At 38.8% G+C, this 17,236-nt stretch overlaps 1 protein-coding gene across 4 annotated transcripts in view; it reads left to right on the forward strand.

Moving 5' to 3' along the window:
• Positions 1 to 16,219, forward strand: part of BTBD3 (BTB domain containing 3) — a 35,040-nt gene extending 18,821 nt beyond the window's left edge. Inside the window, exons 2-5 of one of the 4 annotated variants that reach the window (XM_023251467.2) lie at positions 7,598 to 7,886; positions 8,378 to 8,468; positions 9,060 to 9,178; positions 12,218 to 16,219. In XM_023251467.2, the coding sequence (XP_023107235.1) occupies positions 7,744 to 7,886; positions 8,378 to 8,468; positions 9,060 to 9,178; positions 12,218 to 13,250 (1,386 nt within the window). In that variant the 5' untranslated portion in view covers positions 7,598 to 7,743 and the 3' untranslated portion in view covers positions 13,251 to 16,219. Of the gene's footprint in view, positions 1 to 5,608; positions 7,887 to 8,377; positions 8,469 to 9,059; positions 9,179 to 12,217 lie in introns of those variants that run through there. The other 3 variants (XM_003983785.6, XM_019826836.3, XM_045053879.1) reach the window with 3 other exon arrangements.
• Positions 16,220 to 17,236: the final 1,017 nt, after the last annotated feature.

The following is a 17,236-nucleotide window of genomic DNA, read 5'->3' on the forward strand; positions in this document are numbered from 1 at the left end:
TGGGATATTCTCTCTCTCTCTCTCTCTCTCTCTCTCTCTCTCTCTCTCTCTCTCTCTCTCTCACACACACACACACACACACACACACACACACACACACACACACACACACACAGTCTGTGAGTTTGAGCCCTGCGTCGGGCTGTGTGCTGACAGCTCAGAACCTGGAGCCTGCTTCGGATTCTGTATCAACCTCTTTCTCTGCCCCTCCCCTGCTCATGCTCTGTCTCTCTCTGTCTCAAAAATAAATAAAAACATTAAAAAATAAAAAAAAAGTTATCTTTAGAGTATCTCATATGATAAATTTTATATACTGTTTCTTCTCACGATCACCTCATTTAACATGATAGAGAATGACTTGGGATTTCAGTGAGGTGTTTAGTATTCCAAACAAGTGTATACAGACACAGCTTATAGAAGCATCAAATATCATGTTAAATATCATACAAAATTTTAAAAAGAAATCATTGTTCCTGCCTTCAGAGATAGTCACATTCTACCTTTGGGCATATTTCCTAAGTTTAAAGAACAAGTGAAGGTTAACTGGAGCTCTGTGTGGTGAGAAGGAAATAACTTAATGAAACTGTCCACGAGTCTTATCCTTTCAGCCACACTGAGGTATGCTTCGCCGAAATGCTTGTGTTCTCACCCTTGGTGCTATAATTCAAACTAGGTCATGGCTGAGAGAGGTCAAGTCGAGTTGCTAGTTCCGTAGATGGGTAAGTTGTAGCTTTGGGCCCTCTCAGAAAAGGGGTCCAGCAGGGCATCTGCCAACAGGCGGTCTCACAGGCGTGAACTCCAGGGGACATCTGGCCTGGAGTATGGGTTCCAGGTGTAGATTTAGGCATCAGGTGGGGACCTAATCACAGTGTACAACACAACCTCACCTGCAAAATCCCCACAAAGAGCCTCAGCAACCCAGGACCTCTTGGCCTGTGAGTGAGGCTAGAGCAAGCCTGCAGATGGGATGGAATGTCATTAGTTGTGAGACCTGGAAGATTATAAGGGCAGGGAGCCAGATTAATTTTTGGGTTTTTGTTGTTTTGGAAGATTGTATCACAAATATTTCCTGCTTTGGGTACTGTTGTTACTAATAGTGAAAGCTTACCTTTTGGGAAGCGTTTTAGACTTTTATCAAAACGCTTTCACAAACATGTAATCTTGCCTTCACAGTAAACCTGAAAGGGCTGAATGGGTATAATTACCCCATTTAGCAGATGAATAAAATGAGACTCATGGATATTCAGTACCTTAAGGTCACTTCTTGATGGCTCTTGCTTTTTTCACTATACCATGCTGCCAATGCTTGGCTCCATATTTATTTCTAAATTTAGAAAGTATATCGTCTATTTTCCAGCAGCTGTTGCTATTTTTAGGAACTGCCAACATTTTGCTGCTTATCTTTTTTATCTTATATCACAAGCGTATTTTTTTGCTCAGTATTGAAAAGTAAGCAAAAACAATACCCTGTTCCATTGTGACTTAATCAGGTTAGATTGAAATTTCTCTCCTCTGTGATGGTCTATCAGTAATTTTTAGAAGTGATCCTTTCCACAGTTTATCATGTTAACTTCACTTGTAGCTGTTTAGGTATCTTGTGGTAAACCAAATGCAAGTTCAGACAAGGAGTCCAGAGTTAGAGCAAGTTAAACAAGAGTTGCCAGCATTCTTGTTGACATAGGATTTGTTGGGGTAGACCACGAGTGCCTGGTTTTTCCAACTTTCGTTTTACCTGGAGAGCCTCTTCTGTGTGTTTCAGCAGCTTCCTCATGGCTGTTAGGCATTTATGTTCCTTCCTGTTAGAGTTCCTCTCCATTTCTTTCCAGAAAATGCCCTAGAATTCTTTCTGCAGGGTATGGAGTGTGTGTGTGTGTGTGTGTGTGTGTGTGTGTGTGTGTACACACACATACACATGTTCATGGTTTTCATATCTGTAATTTTTGCATATATTTTTTTTCTTTTAAAGTAGATAAAAATATGAAAATAAAGCATTATGTAAAAATGTGGGGATAATTAACTGTGGATGGAAATTAGAGTGGAACAGACAACATTAGGCAAGCAGTCTGGAAATCTTTATTCTAGTCCAGACATTACCCCCCTCCCTAACTATTCACAACTCCCTTAATCTTCTGGACACCTAGTCACTTTATCTGTGGACAGAGTTGCATTAAATGTATTAATTTGTATTGTCCCTCTCTGTTCCAAATCTCATTCAGGTCCCAAACTGAATATACAGGTTTCTACTAAATGAAGAGAGATGTCTGGCAAACCTTCCAGTGGTGAAGAGTGATGATCTAAGTGAACTTAAATTCTGTTGATAATTTTGTTATTATTGGGAATTGAATGAAAAGAGAGAAAGATGATTGAACTTTCTGACAATTGTAAAAATTATCTAAAATCCACTTTTACTAGCTAACTTGTTAAGTTTGGTTCGTAATCTTGCTCACTATCGTATGCCAGTCATTTAACATGTTACATGATTAGCATGTTGTATTTTAAGAGCACGTGTTTCCCCTACTATCCAGAAGTACAGTGTACCTGTGAAACCTTTTGTAGGCCAAAATGGCACAAAGAAGAAGCAATTACCATTAGTTTATTTGGAAAAAGTCTTGAGTGTTCCCAGACCCCCAAAAATAGCCTCTCTTTGGCTTTTCTGATACTTTAGGACACATGTTGCTAATGGATGCGCAAAATAAATCAAGGTGTAAAGCACAGATGCTCATAGAGTTCAGAGCTATGGAGCTTGATGCTGAGTAGAGTTCCTGGGGAAGGGGAGTGGTGGTGCCACTTTTCTCAAAATGTGTACTGCCTCTGGAATGGCTCACTGCAAAACAAATGCTGAAGGCCTGTTGTGCTTTTTTTCATAAAAGCAAAATTTCTCTTTGTATTTCCTCTGGCTAGTGAAAACATGTATTAATGTAGGTCCTTCATAAGAGCGAAGTCCATAATGTGAACTTTTGAAAAGTGGGAGATACATGCGTATACTTCATAAAAGATTGGTGGCTCCTTGACCAATATATTAGGGCAGATTAACCATGTCTCAAAACAGCTTTAAAATTCAGGAAGTGTAACGCTAGTTGTTGTAAGGAAATTTTAGAGGTGGAATATGACAATAGATTTCGAGCTGATATCCTTGATTTATTCACTCTTCAACATAGTGGGTAATGTTTCTGGGTTGTAGATTCAACAGATGGAGTTTGAACTCTTTACATTTAATTTCAAGGGAGAAAAAGAAGCTATAATTTGTGTTTAATGAACTAAACTGTAGAAAAGAAAGCAGAGAGGAAAGTGATATAAATACTTTGTATATTCACATCAGTCTTAGATTTTCATAATATTTTATTGTGTTCTGGATCATGGATTACTCTGAAGGACAGATGATAACTATGGCTTCTCTTTCTAGAAAAATAAATGCACACTCCCAGTTGTGCATGTTATTTGTTGAGCTGCCATATCCTCCTTCAAGTGCAAGTTCTTGATAGAAAAGAACCCTAGAATATGAAACCTTGAAAGCTATTAAAAATAAAGCTAGACCATTATTACTTAAACTGTGGTCATGAAATCAATGGAATGAATCCAGACCAACAATAAAAATAAAAGAGAAAAATAAGATAATATCTATACTGTCGTAACATGCTAAGAGTTTTTGTTTTGTGAACGGTCTTTCCATTTTTGTGTGTGTTTTCACATTTGTGCTAATACTGAGTCTGAATATAAAATGCATTTCTTACTAAAGTGGATTGAAGGTACAGATTGAAAAACAGTCATCTATTCTAGAGAACCTCTTCATATTGTAGCTGAGGAACTTGAGGCCCTTTAAGGCTAAATGATTTGTTCAGGCACCCCTCACCTTCAACACACATACACACAGTCTTTTGTGGCTGCACCAGGACTGAACCACATTATTTGATTACTAGTTTTGCTGTGTCACAATACTAATTTTTTGAAACAGAATTATGAAGTAGATTATTGTATAAATATTAAGTCGTTCATCTTGGCATTCTTTAATCCTTAATGTTTCTGACTAAAATGGTCTCTGTCGTTGTCCTGTAAAATAATCTGGGCATGAGCTTTTCCAGAGCATTGAAAAATATTTTGAAGCCTCTCAGTTGGCTGTGCACACACGTGAATCCTAGAATTTTGACATTTTGGGCCTAATCAGAAGAATTTCAGAGTAAGACATGAAGGTTAAGTTTTATGACCAAGCCAAATTAAATCATTTTGTATTTTTTCTCCATTTACTTGATAATGGAATGCAAAACATGGCACCAGGTGTTGATACTGGATCTTTGGGAGACCCTGTAACCCTCTTATTTTAATCTTACATGAGGTGTTGTCAAACTTGAACATCATACTTATTACCTGGAGGGTCTTATTAAAATGCAGACTCTGGATTTCTAACAGGCTCCCAGGAGATGGTGTTGCTGCTGATGCTGCTGTTCTGTGGACCACACTTGTAGTAGCAAGGACTTTATACTACCTGTCTTTTAAACCGTGGTAGGAAAATGAAGCTCTTAAGTTTTCCATGTCTTGATTTTATTATCATTTTCATGCTTTTCAGATTGGCCACAAAAATTGAAATGTCATTTTTGTCTTTTAATTGGATTACTTTTTTGTAGTGAAGAACACATCTTTCACAGCCATGCTCATCAGCCCCCACACCTCATGAAGGGCAACACCCTCTTGGCAGCACGGTTTTAGGGGACTCCAGTTTAGGACTGCTTCTTGTAACTAGTATATTCACAAAATATTTCCACGAAACTTAATTGTCCAAATACCTGAAACCTTTAATTTCAGAAAGAGCAGTTTTTAAAATATTCTGTAATTTTCGCTCAAACTATTAGGTGCACTTTTTATTTTAGTGGTGTAAGAGCAGTGTTTGTTTGAGGCTTTCTTGGTAAAAGGTGTTGAACAACATGTGAAATGAACAAAAACCACGAAGTCTTCTACTTTTTATGCTTTTCCTGTTTTTTTTTTTTTAAGTTTATTTATGTATTTTGAGAGAGAACATGCACAAGCAGGGCAGGGGCAGAGAGAAAGAGGGAGGGAGAGAGAGAATCCCAAGCAGACTCCACACTAGCAGCTGGGAGCCCACAAACTGTGAGATCATGAGTTGAGCCCAAAACCAAGAGTCAAATGCTTAACCAACTGAGCCACCCAGGTGCCCCTGTGCTTTTTCTATTTTGTCTGTCCAGTTAACAATTATTAGTGAGTCGGTCTTGTAGCAGCTCGTTTCCCTTTCCATTCTAATTGGTTACTGTCAGACCTGAAAGCCTGGTATGTGTGGACTATCCTGGTCAGAAGGACCAAGGACCTTCCTGTCATCCCGTCGTGGGGGCTTTCCTAGGAGGTTGTTGTCAGGAAGTTCTGTAGCCGACCAGCAAGGAGAGAAATCCTTTGATTTTAACGTCAGTCTGGGAGTTAGTTCAAATAGGAGCTCATTTGTTCCTTCTTTATACCTTTCACCATGGGCTTTAAAAATGAGTCTCTAGAGCTCTCTTCCTGTAACATTGTGTGATTTGAAAGTATGTGTGTATGTATGTATGTATGTGTATATATATATATATATATATATATATATATATATATATATATATGCTTGTGGTAGCCCTGTGATCGGGAACACAATAATTGTAGTAAATAAGCAGCACTTCAGGGTCCATCTAAAATGGGGGTGAATAACCTGTGGTAAAGGCCGTGGTCCTACATACACAGTCTGCCTTGCACTGGCTTTGCAATAATGATGTAAGGGTTTTAAGGGTAATAATGATGACAATACAGAGGATATTCCTTGGCTCAGTCTCATGACCGAGGGTCCCAGGGATTAAAGTTTGATTTCGGTGTGTTATCTGCAGCAGATTACTAGTTATAATCATCATCATAGCTCCATTCGTTGAGCCCTCACTCTGTCAGGTACTCATTATTCAGATGAATGCTGTGCAACAAGCAGGACCATGGCCATGAAGTCTGCGTTCGGGGGTCGCGGAGGGGGCTGGTGGGAGTAGCAAATAGCGGCTGTACCTGGAACAAATGAGAGTAGTCCAGATAGCTAGGGGTGAGATTAAGTCTCCTGATTAGTCCCTCTTTAAAAATAAACAAAGATGTGTGGATCTTACAGCAGGTGTTTTGTTTTTTCTTGTTCAACAAAGCTAGAAATTGTTGAGGGGTTCACATCTATGAAAACCATATAGGTAGTAGTTTATGTTCTTCTGATTCCAGGCGGAGAGAACCTGTTTGCATTTTAACTAGGCGGCATCAGAACATGTGTCATCTTGAATGGCCTTATTATTGTTTTCTGTTAGAAGATGTGGATTATATTCTTCAAAATTATGACAAATTAAATGTAGCCATAACATTTAGGCTGGATTTTGAGGTCCTGAACAGGGCCCCCCATCTGACATATTTTTAGTGAATTACAGCTTTTAAAAACTGATTAGCAGACTTGTCTCATTTGAATCTTATTTTTATTTGTCTGTAGTTTCAGTGCTGCTAAACTACTACTGGTATAATCTTAGACTAATTTAAAAGTATTTTCTGACCTGAAACTCCTGTCAAAGATCATTATAGGAACTAGAAAATGTTGGGAGGTAAAATGAACACATGACCTCATCTCTCTTATTTTGCACTAGACTATAACTTGCATTCAAAGAGACTGGAAAAAGAAAAACAACATTCCTTTCCATTAAGCTGTAATAAATGTGTTGTTTAGTATGGTTTTGCTATTAATAATGCATTTTAGCTGGAAGAAAGGAGAATTTTGTTTGAAGTATTTGAAACTAAGTACTGCCGGGATAAAGATTTTACTAGAAATACAGAGTACATATCAGTCCCTACCCTTTGTTAATTGATCCTGCTTATTTAGCTAGGGAAATTAAAATGTATGTCTACTGAAGGGAAATCCGTGGGCACAAACTGTTCCTTTCCAGTTTGCAGATATATTTCATAGGTTGTTTATCTTATTTAAATATGCAATAATACAGGAGGCAACAGAATGCAACTGCTGTTCCTTTAATATGAGAGCTATGCACGTTACAATAGGTGTCACTGTTTTGCTTGGTCCAATCATGATTGGTGACTTCAGCTATTGGCTCGGAGCACTGGCTGTCTGACTCCATCTGCAGGGCTGTAATACCTACTCTCCTCCGATCCATTCACCACACAACTTCAGCCGGCTGAACAGACTCGCGCGGCTCCAGCACATCTTGCTAACCTAATTCAGAGAACAAGCAGTGCGGCTCTCTGCCTGTCATCTTCGCTCAGTGTAGCATTTGCAGGTGATCTAGGAAACTGGGTTATTTTTATGAGCAAATAAGAGAAATAGGAATCATGATGGAGATGTATTTAGCAGACCCAGTACTGGATAAAACTTAAAGGCAGTTTCTATTCAACATAGTGAAAAGGTCACCTTGTCCGGCTGAGAAAAGAAGCAAAACATCAGCTTGTTGGTTTCTGTTAACATCTTGGCTCATGCTAGCCTCCTTTCCTTGATGTTTACACCAATTTGGGATCTCTAGCCGTAAAGAGAGACACACTGTACTCATGGTAGATGACAAGGAAAAGAACATGAAATGTCTCACCTTCTTCTTGATGCTTCCAGAGACGGTAAAGAATAGGTCCAAGAAAAGCTCGAAGAAAACAAATAGCAGCAGCAGCAGCAGCGGCAACAGCAGCGGCGGCAGCAACAGCAAGTTGCCCCCAGTTTGTTATGAAATAATTACCTTGAAGACTAAAAAGAAGAAGAAGATGGCTGCTGATATATTCCCTCGTAAAAAACCAGCCAGCTCCAGCAGCACCACTGTCCAGCAGTACCACCAGCAGAACCTCAGTAACAACAACCTTATTCCGGCCCCAAACTGGCAGGGTCTTTATCCTACCATTCGAGAAAGGTAAGTGCAGGGCCAGCACATTTACTTGCAAAGTTTTCCTGTGTTGAAGTTTCTGCTTTTGCACAACCTGTAATGGATTTTAACGTAAATCTGTGTTTCCTCTTTTCCCAGAAGCTTTACTGGTAATGGAAAACTGCCTTGTATCTTTTCCAAAACAGTACAGCTGTTTTCCTCTTAGATAAAAATGTTTTTGCAAGCTGTAACATTTAAGTGACAGGATTGTGTCTGTGGACCACAGAAGGTTTGAAGATAGAAACCTTTTATTTGTCCTTAGCCTGATGAAAAGTTTGTGTAACTTTTTTTTGTTGTTGTTACTTCCCATGTGTTTGCAATGATCACAGAGTTGTTTAGTTGGAATCTTTATTTGTAGTTTTACCCCGAAGTTACTAAACTGTTGCTTTAGCTTGTGACTCTTTTGTGGGCTTTGTATGTTGGGGAGGGGTTTTAAAAATGCCGACTGCTGTGAATTAATGAATTGCCTCTGTTTATAGAAATGCAGTGATGTTCAATAATGATTTGATGGCAGATGTACATTTTGTGGTTGGGCCACCAGGTGGGACTCAGCGGTTGCCAGGACACAAAGTAAGCAACAGCTGCATTACTGGTTTAGTCCTGAGGTTTACAAAGAGGGACCCTTTCCATGAGCCTGAAATGAAACTTGGTTGGGGTGGGCAGCTTGCCGATGGCAGGCAGTGCGTGTTTCACCCATCACAGAGAAGGCACAGCCTCTCCAAAGGGTCTTGGCCACGCTTAATTTTTTTCTTTGTTTCTCTCTACCCTGCTTTACGTCCCACACAAAAACATGCCCTCTTAACTCTCCAGTCATGGAAAGTTGTTGGGACAGGTTAGGAAAGTCATGTTTATTACTCTTCCCTTAGAAATTGGTTAGATACATTTTTATTTTATTTATGCATTTATTTATTTATTTTGTAATGAGGGAACTTGTCCATTAATCTCTTAAAGCCTTGAGGTAATTGGCAGCGTAAAGACTGGCTTGCGTGAACATCTATCATGCTTTCACGGCAAGATACACTGTACCTTGGCTTTGAAAAAAGAGCAGGTGTAGGTGCTCTATGTCCACTGAACCTGATTGCCTAGACTTGTTTTTCTGGATTGATTTACTGAAAATGCTTGTAGTTTAGTGCATGAAATAAGATTTCCCTTTCTCCACAGTATGTTTTAGCTGTTGGGAGCTCTGTGTTCCATGCAATGTTCTACGGAGAACTTGCTGAGGACAAAGATGAAATCCGTATACCAGATGTCGAGCCTGCTGCTTTTCTCGCTATGCTGAAGTAAGCACCGTTCGTTTGTTTAGAGTTTGTTTATGCCATGTCTGTACTCCGCTGGTTTCACAGTTAAATGTAAGTTCTGTGTAACAGAAAGGGAGAATGATGAAGAAAGAGGGAGCTGCTTACCTTGTAAATGTTTTTGGAGAAAACTGCTGTGCATCTTTCGGTGGAAAGCATGTGGAATGGTGCAGGCATTTATAATAACACTTTGGCGTGAGATTTTTGGGAGCAAGTGACATGTACAGTGATTTCATTTTTAATGACTTAAAGAAAAATAACTTCCTAGAGTAGGCATTGTCTAATAGAGCATATTATCTCTGACAGCATCATGTATGAAGAAGTCTTTAGAGACATATATTTTTGTTTCACAGTTCCAGAAATTGTATACCTCATTTAAGTACCACCAGTTAGGAGATTTTTGAGTTTTCCAGGAGTTACTGTTTTCTGTCAACAAATGTAAAACTTACTGTGTTGAAATAATCTGATCTTTATATATACATGCATATACATACTCTTACATAAAATCACATACCATTTCTCAAGGATAAGAGGCATTTGCATTTGGTAGCAGAGGAGACGTTTTTGAGACAGATGAATAGTTTTCTATAGTTTTATATGTATTTAATGGGTAATATAAAAATGTAAAGCTGTAAGGTACATACTTCTTTAAAAAATAGTTTTTTTATGTCTCATGGTGCTTTTCAGAATCCAGTACATGTTAATCAGCTAAATAGAATCCGCTTCTTTGATGTGTATTGGCGCTAGACAGTGTGATTAAAATCTGATGATAATTTTAAATAATACTTAATGATTTGTGTTAAATCCTTATTCTAGCACACCAAGTATATCAGGAATTCAAGGATATCTGCTGCTGTAGGGATTTTGGTTCACTGGAATAAATAGGTTTGTTGAAAAAAATTATTCTGTGTGTCAACAAGTTGGACAATAATCCCACAAATAGTTAAAATGTTGCAATATATTTATTGTCTGCTTCTACTGAAAAATAAGTACTATAGTGCTAGCACTTGAAGTATTCAATTCTCTATGTTGTAGTTTTGAAATCTAATTTCTTCTAACTGAAACTTTGACAGTGGGAAATAGGGAAATTAAAGATAAGTGAGCATATGAAGTACCTACCAAAAGGTGAAACTAATTCACCACTTTTTAACAACCAACAGTTAGTGACGAGGGATGTGTACAGAAACCAGTTTTACCTGGAAAGGGTTTTGTTCTGTTTTGTTTTGTTTTGTTTTTTTCCCCCATAAAGTCAGCTTTGTATATTTGACATTGTCTCTGGCGGAGGAGAACGGCAACACGAGTTCAGCATTTTGACTGCACTGCAGTCCAGTAGTGTTGTGTTGTTGATTCAGCCACATGTATACATAATTAGGAAACATGAATAAGAAATTACAAAGTTACATTTTACCTAAGTCATTTGCTAAGCATCTTTTCTTACAGATGTATTACCTAGAATATATCTCAATACAGCTTTTTAAAATTATACATGCAGTCCACCAAAAGCGGTAAGAATAAGAAATGTAGTAGGGTGCTGTTTGCCCTTGGGCCACTGTTGATCAGTACTGCACTGTCTCCAGAGTAGTGGAGGCCAGGTCTTCCAGACAAGTGCACTGTGTGGCCGAGTAGCCAGTATTCCTAGAAAGGGAATTGTCAAGAAAAAGGGAACACTGCTTACTGCTCAGTGTTCAGGGTAAGAACTACAAAGTGCTGACTGTGTTCCAGATTCCTCCCCAAGGTCCTGGTTCTCAGGTCAGGGCATCACGAAGCTGCCAGTATTTTGTGAAATCGGTCTTGCCAGTGGTGGTACATGGCTTAGCCTGTCGGAAGAAAAAGAGCTTCCTGGGAGCAAAACTGGAGGTTTCATTTGTGGTTGTGGGCATTTTACTTATTGTCATTATTGTGGGGTTTTTTTACTTTGTTCACAGAAGCCATTGCTAATCTTTTGTTAAAAGTGTTTCATGAAGTTAAAATATAGTAACGAAAGGAAAACTTCACAGCAAGTAGCTAAACACCTTAGCTAGAAAAATTTTAAAATTTAAGTGTTATCAGTTTGTATTTTTCACCCATACGTACTTCTCACTGACTCTTGTACTCAACCATAGCAATCTAAGAGAAGCAGATGATTTTTTTTTACCTTTACATACCATTTAGAGAGACTGCCACCATCCCCCCCAAATCACCAAGAAGTGTTTTATCTCCTGACATAAGGATGCATCACAGAATCCTAAAAATAGTGCATATTTAGGCCCTCTTGCTTTCGTCTTTTAATTAAATATATCTGGAAACAATATATTCTTTAATTCTGAAGGTAGAAGAAGTGCGTGGGGGAGAGAGAGAGGAAAGAATTTAGGGTTTAAAAAAAGAAGAGCCAGATACAAAGTGTATGTTGGATTCTATGTAAAGGCAACTGGAAGATATTGTTGAAATCCATGTTTGATAATCTTTTGAGGTTAGAACTACTTGCAAAATATCTTGTTTAATTTCAGGTCTTATTTTGTGTTTAGGAAAAATTCAAGTCATACTTTGTTAATAGCATTAAGATGCAGTCATTGCCAACATTATAGTATTGAAGGCATTTGTTTCTATATGAATGCAGAAAATTATAAAATAAAACTATATAGCATCTAGAACATAGGGAGATTATTCTTTGATTAAATATAATATGATGTATATAACAGAAACTTTGCTGTTTTTCGCTAATATTAACTCTGACATGCAGTTCTTTTTCAAACAGTTCTAATATCTTCTATTTTTTTTTTTGAAGACATTGAATGCAGGTTATAAAATAGAGGCTAGAATGGTAACACAAAGTTAATGTCTTTAATTATACAAAGTTACTGCTGAGTTGAAATATTAATAATTTATTAACATATTTCAGAGGTTTCTTTAATCCCTAATCATTTTTGTAATAACTATCACATAAGACAATTTTCTTGGAACTAACTTGAAAGTAGTTGCATCTTTTCTTGCTGGACACGCTCATTTTGTGAAAATTCCATTTATATGCTGTGCGCTGTCTTTCAGATATATCTATTGTGATGAAATTGACTTGGCTGCTGACACAGTGCTGGCCACTCTTTATGCTGCCAAAAAGTACATTGTCCCTCACCTCGCCAGAGCCTGCGTTAATTTCCTGGAGACCAGCCTGAGCGCCAAGAACGCCTGTGTGCTCCTCTCCCAGAGCTGCCTGTTTGAGGAGCCAGACCTGACCCAGCGTTGCTGGGAGGTGATCGATGCCCAGGCTGAGTTAGCTCTCAAGTCTGAGGGATTCTGCGATATTGACTTCCAAACTCTAGAAAGTATCCTCCGCAGGGAAACTCTGAATGCCAAAGAAATTGTGGTTTTTGAGGCAGCTCTCAACTGGGCTGAAGTGGAATGCCAGCGACAAGATCTAGCTTTGAGCATTGAAAATAAACGCAAGGTCCTCGGAAAGGCGCTTTACTTGATCCGCATACCCACGATGGCCCTGGATGATTTTGCAAATGGTGCTGCACAGTCTGGAGTTTTAACTCTCAATGAGACCAATGACATCTTCCTCTGGTACACTGCAGCCAAAAAGCCTGAGTTGCAGTTTGTGAGTAAAGCCCGCAAGGGCCTCGTGCCCCAGCGCTGTCACCGCTTCCAGTCATGTGCCTATCGGAGCAACCAGTGGCGTTACCGGGGCCGCTGCGACAGCATCCAGTTTGCAGTTGACAAGAGAGTGTTCATCGCCGGCTTTGGGCTGTACGGCTCTAGCTGTGGCTCTGCAGAGTACAGTGCCAAGATTGAACTCAAGCGGCAGGGCGTTGTTCTGGGGCAGAACTTGAGCAAGTACTTCTCAGATGGCTCCAGCAATACCTTCCCCGTGTGGTTTGAGTACCCAGTGCAGATTGAGCCAGACACCTTCTACACGGCCAGCGTGATACTGGATGGCAATGAACTCAGCTACTTCGGACAAGAAGGCATGACGGAAGTTCAGTGTGGCAAGGTGACTGTCCAGTTCCAGTGCTCCTCAGATAGCACCAATGGCACTGGGGTGCAGGGAGGGCAGATCCCTGAACTTATATTCTATGCTTGAAAACACCTCCTGAAGCAGTGTGAGCTCTGAGGTGCACATCTGGTTCCTTCTTGCTTGATGCTTAGCTCATCTGCAGATACATGATCCACGCAGGTAGTTCATAATGAATGAAGCTGTAGGCAGTTTCTAATTTCTTTCAACCTTTTAATTATGTACAGGCAAAAATGCAGCATTCAGCTTTTAACTATATGCTTAAAAGAGCCAAGTTCTTATTAAGCCTTTGTGGTTTTTAGAGTTGCATCTATACACCTGGGGAGAATTTGTGCTCTTTTCCAGCTGCCCACTGACCTCCCAGCTTTGTCCCACTTAAAGCGTTTGGATCACCTTGAATTTCCTCTAGGGCTTTATTTTGACAAATAGAAATAAATAGTCCAGAACAACAATGATAAGAGTTATTTTTAAGAGAACTCCCTCTCCCCCCCACCCCCTGCAAAAATTATAGGTAAATCTCAGTGTACAATTTCTGAAAGAAGTTTTGCTTCATAATAAGTAACATTTAGAAAGTAGACAGTCATGTTTAGCTCTTATTTCATTTTAAATATTTTACTCTGGGCATTATTTTTTCTCAAATCCTAAATTCATAAGATTGTTAAATGTTAAACACTGCAAAGGAAATTGGATGTTTGCTTGGGCCATGACTTCTACAAGCAGTTTTTTATTCTTTTAGTTTAGGAGATAAACTATTACTTCTTTTAGAACTAACTAAATTACAAATTTTTATTGTCAGTAGGGAAGAAATCACAGGCCTATTAATTTAAACTAAAACAGCTTATAAAGTAAACCTAAAAAAGTCCCATTCTACAAATAGTTTATTTGATGGCATGGTAGACTGCACCATTTGAAAAAAGCCAGTCTTCTCCCCACTTTGCTTCTGATTGTCACCATATGCTTGTTTTTATAAATCACACTGTATAGAACCTTATTCCCCTTTTCCCATGAAAAGAGGACCAAAAGTTCTTCAAACGTATGGAGTAACAATTAGTTTTGTAGCACTACGTGTTAATGTAATAAGATACTTTTATTTGTTGATTTTCTTTTTTTTAATCTGAAATACATTTTATCTGATCTACTTTGACCACATACATACTATCTTCTTAGTTATAATTATGTCCTGTTCCTAGACTGCTAGAATTTGGCCTTTGGCCATCTTAAAGTGCCAATATATGCCTGCAGGGTTTAAAAAAAAAGGTTTGGAGTGATATACTTGATTGTACCTAATATTCATTGTATCAGCATCCCATCCAGCCCTCTTATTTGTACGTGGCTAATGTAAACAAAGGAGGGGAAAGCTCATCCAAAAATTCTCCTTCAGTGACGGCTTGTGATGGTTTAGTGCCTGTGACCCTGGGAGTGTCCAGTGTGTTCACTTCCAGCTAAAGTATCCATGTGTTTCTGAGCAGCTTTTCTGCTCAGTGTGATCCTGAGATGGCTTCCCCCACCACCCAGAGTGTGGTCCCTGGCCGCCTCCTTCTCCTGCTCTGTGAGCCCCATGCTGGCTTGTCTGGAGCCAGGGGTTAGTCCTGGGGTGGGTGGGCGTGTGCGCGTTGTGGGCGTCGGTGCGCGTCCGTGTGCATGCAGGTATGTCTGCCGACTCAGGAATTGTCTCCTCCCTGCCTGGCCAGTAAGAGGTGAGACACAAATGGTCCCCCTGCTGGCCTGAGGAAGGCCCCAGTGAGTGACTACCCTGATCTTATTCACTGTGCTTCTGGGCCACTTTTTCCCCTGTAGACGTGGGCTTGTTGCTTTTGGCCGGCTTCCCTGACGGAGGAGAACACTGGATTATGGGAAATGTTTTAATCATGTTTGCCATTACCTATGCCTGTTAGCATAGATGATCAGAAGCTGTTACTGGTGATTATAGATGAGTATTCCCAGGACAACTTTCCAAAATTATCTAACAATTATTTCTTATTAGGGAGATGACACACAGTAGTTTTGGCAAAGTATCTATGAAACAAAGGTATGTTTTCAATTTAAGAAATACTTCTATAAAGGACTTAGCTTTTAAATTATGGTTAAACATTTCAGTAACTCATAGCTACCATGCAAATTGGTAGACTATGCACTTGTTTAGAAGGCACTCATTTTTAAGCCAGAGGAGAAAAAACTTGATTTAGCACTAATTTCATCATCTCAGATTGTTGAGGTGGGTGTGATAACCTCAGAGTGAAGATTGCTCATTTGGTAACGCTCACTGTCAGTGCTCCTGTTAGCAAGATGCCCTCCACGTGGCTAGGGAACAGCTGGTAGAGAGCAGAGGGAGATCCTGTACACTGGGGGTGTCAGCGCTTCATTTTATGTTAATTACTATTACTTAAAAAGAAAAGACACATCCACCACCTGATTGGCTGGTGTCAAGAGCTGTGGGTTAAATTTGAAAATTGTATTTAGACTGAGAAATTTTGTATTTTAAATCCTGTTCTCCCTTTTGCATTTTCAACAACATGGAATGAAAGCTAACGTGCTTGCTTTATTTTCTTTGGTAATCTCGAATTTTGTAGCTTTTACTGTTCTGACAAGGCAGGCAACTCTAGTGTATAAACACAACTTATTAAACAGAATACTCTGTAGATGCTTTTCCCAATGTATCTGGCAGTCTTTGTTGTTGTTCATACTGGGGATAAAGGGGAACTAGGCTAGCAGTTCTAATGTAACATTCTTTAAGCATATCTTAATATAGTATTTAAGTAAATGGTCTAATTTCTACATAATTATTGCACTGAACTGTCTTTTTTGTTTTTTAAGGTGTTTAAATAAGCTCAGCTAATTCAAGACACTAGCCACTTGTGCATCAGAGTGCTTGAATTTAGTAGCTTACAGCATTATTTATGAAGGAAAAATATATAAATATGAAGTACCTCATGTTGAATGTTATTGTACTGTATTTTTAATGTAACAGTGCAGATCTTGTTAGACACATGAATGTGTATAATCATGTTAAATGCAAATAAAAATAAAATTGGTTCATAGATTTGTTTTCCTTAGCATTTTTGTAGGTCCCTTGAAACAGTAAAAAATCCATTCTGGCACTTTTGGTGCCACTACATTTTACAGAGCTGGTTTTGCTGGGTCATTTGTTTGCTAAGAATTCAGATATCTTTGATCCCTAAAGAAGTAAGAATTTGAGGCAAAAGCATAGGAGAACAATGGATATGTTAATCAATCTCATTGTTCAAAGCCTGACTGTTAAGTTAATGAGAGGAAGTGAATGGATGCATTTATATTCCCTATATGGAATTTGTGGTTTGCTAGCATTCTGATGCTATAGTTGCTCAAATGTCTGTGGGTCTGGCTATACTAAGGGGGTGTTGATACTGAATCACATCTAGCTTTAGATGCAACCAGTGCTGCTTGTTCTTGCTGCGTTATAATAGCTTAAGTCTCTGAATGAAAAAAATAAATGTCATGTGAGAATTTTGAATATAATTTTTACATGCTCAACTAGTTTTCAATTATATTTGTCCATATCAAGTAATATATATACACACACACACATTCACACATAATTATATACACGTGTACTATATTTTTTCTCTGCAGCCATCTTTTGCTCTTCTACTATAGTTGATTGTGAAATCCTTTATATATTTGCTTAATCACTTCATCTACTCAGGGTTCAATTTCTAAAGCATACCTCTTAAAAAATTTTTGGAATTATTCCAGAGAATAAAGAAACTGGAAATATTTGTTCTAATCAGATTTAATTACAGATACAACCTAAATTGCAAAGGTCTCTAATCCGGGAATGTCATCTGTTTTCTCTGTCGCTATTTAAACGTAGTCCATATGGTTGTTTTCAATATCCCAAAACAATGGAAATGAGCTCCTTTGCTGGCACCCAGGATCAACATGTCACTGAAATTACACATTCTTCTCAGTGGACTCTATGGCTTGCCTACAAAAGGGAAGAAATAGGAAGGGAGAAAGCATTCTTGAGGACCTAAATCATGCAATGTAGAGGCTGAAACAAGCAAATGGCTCTGAAA

This window comes from Felis catus, chromosome A3, assembly GCF_018350175.1.
Source record: "Felis catus isolate Fca126 chromosome A3, F.catus_Fca126_mat1.0, whole genome shotgun sequence".
Lineage (NCBI taxonomy): Eukaryota > Metazoa > Chordata > Mammalia > Carnivora > Felidae > Felis > Felis catus.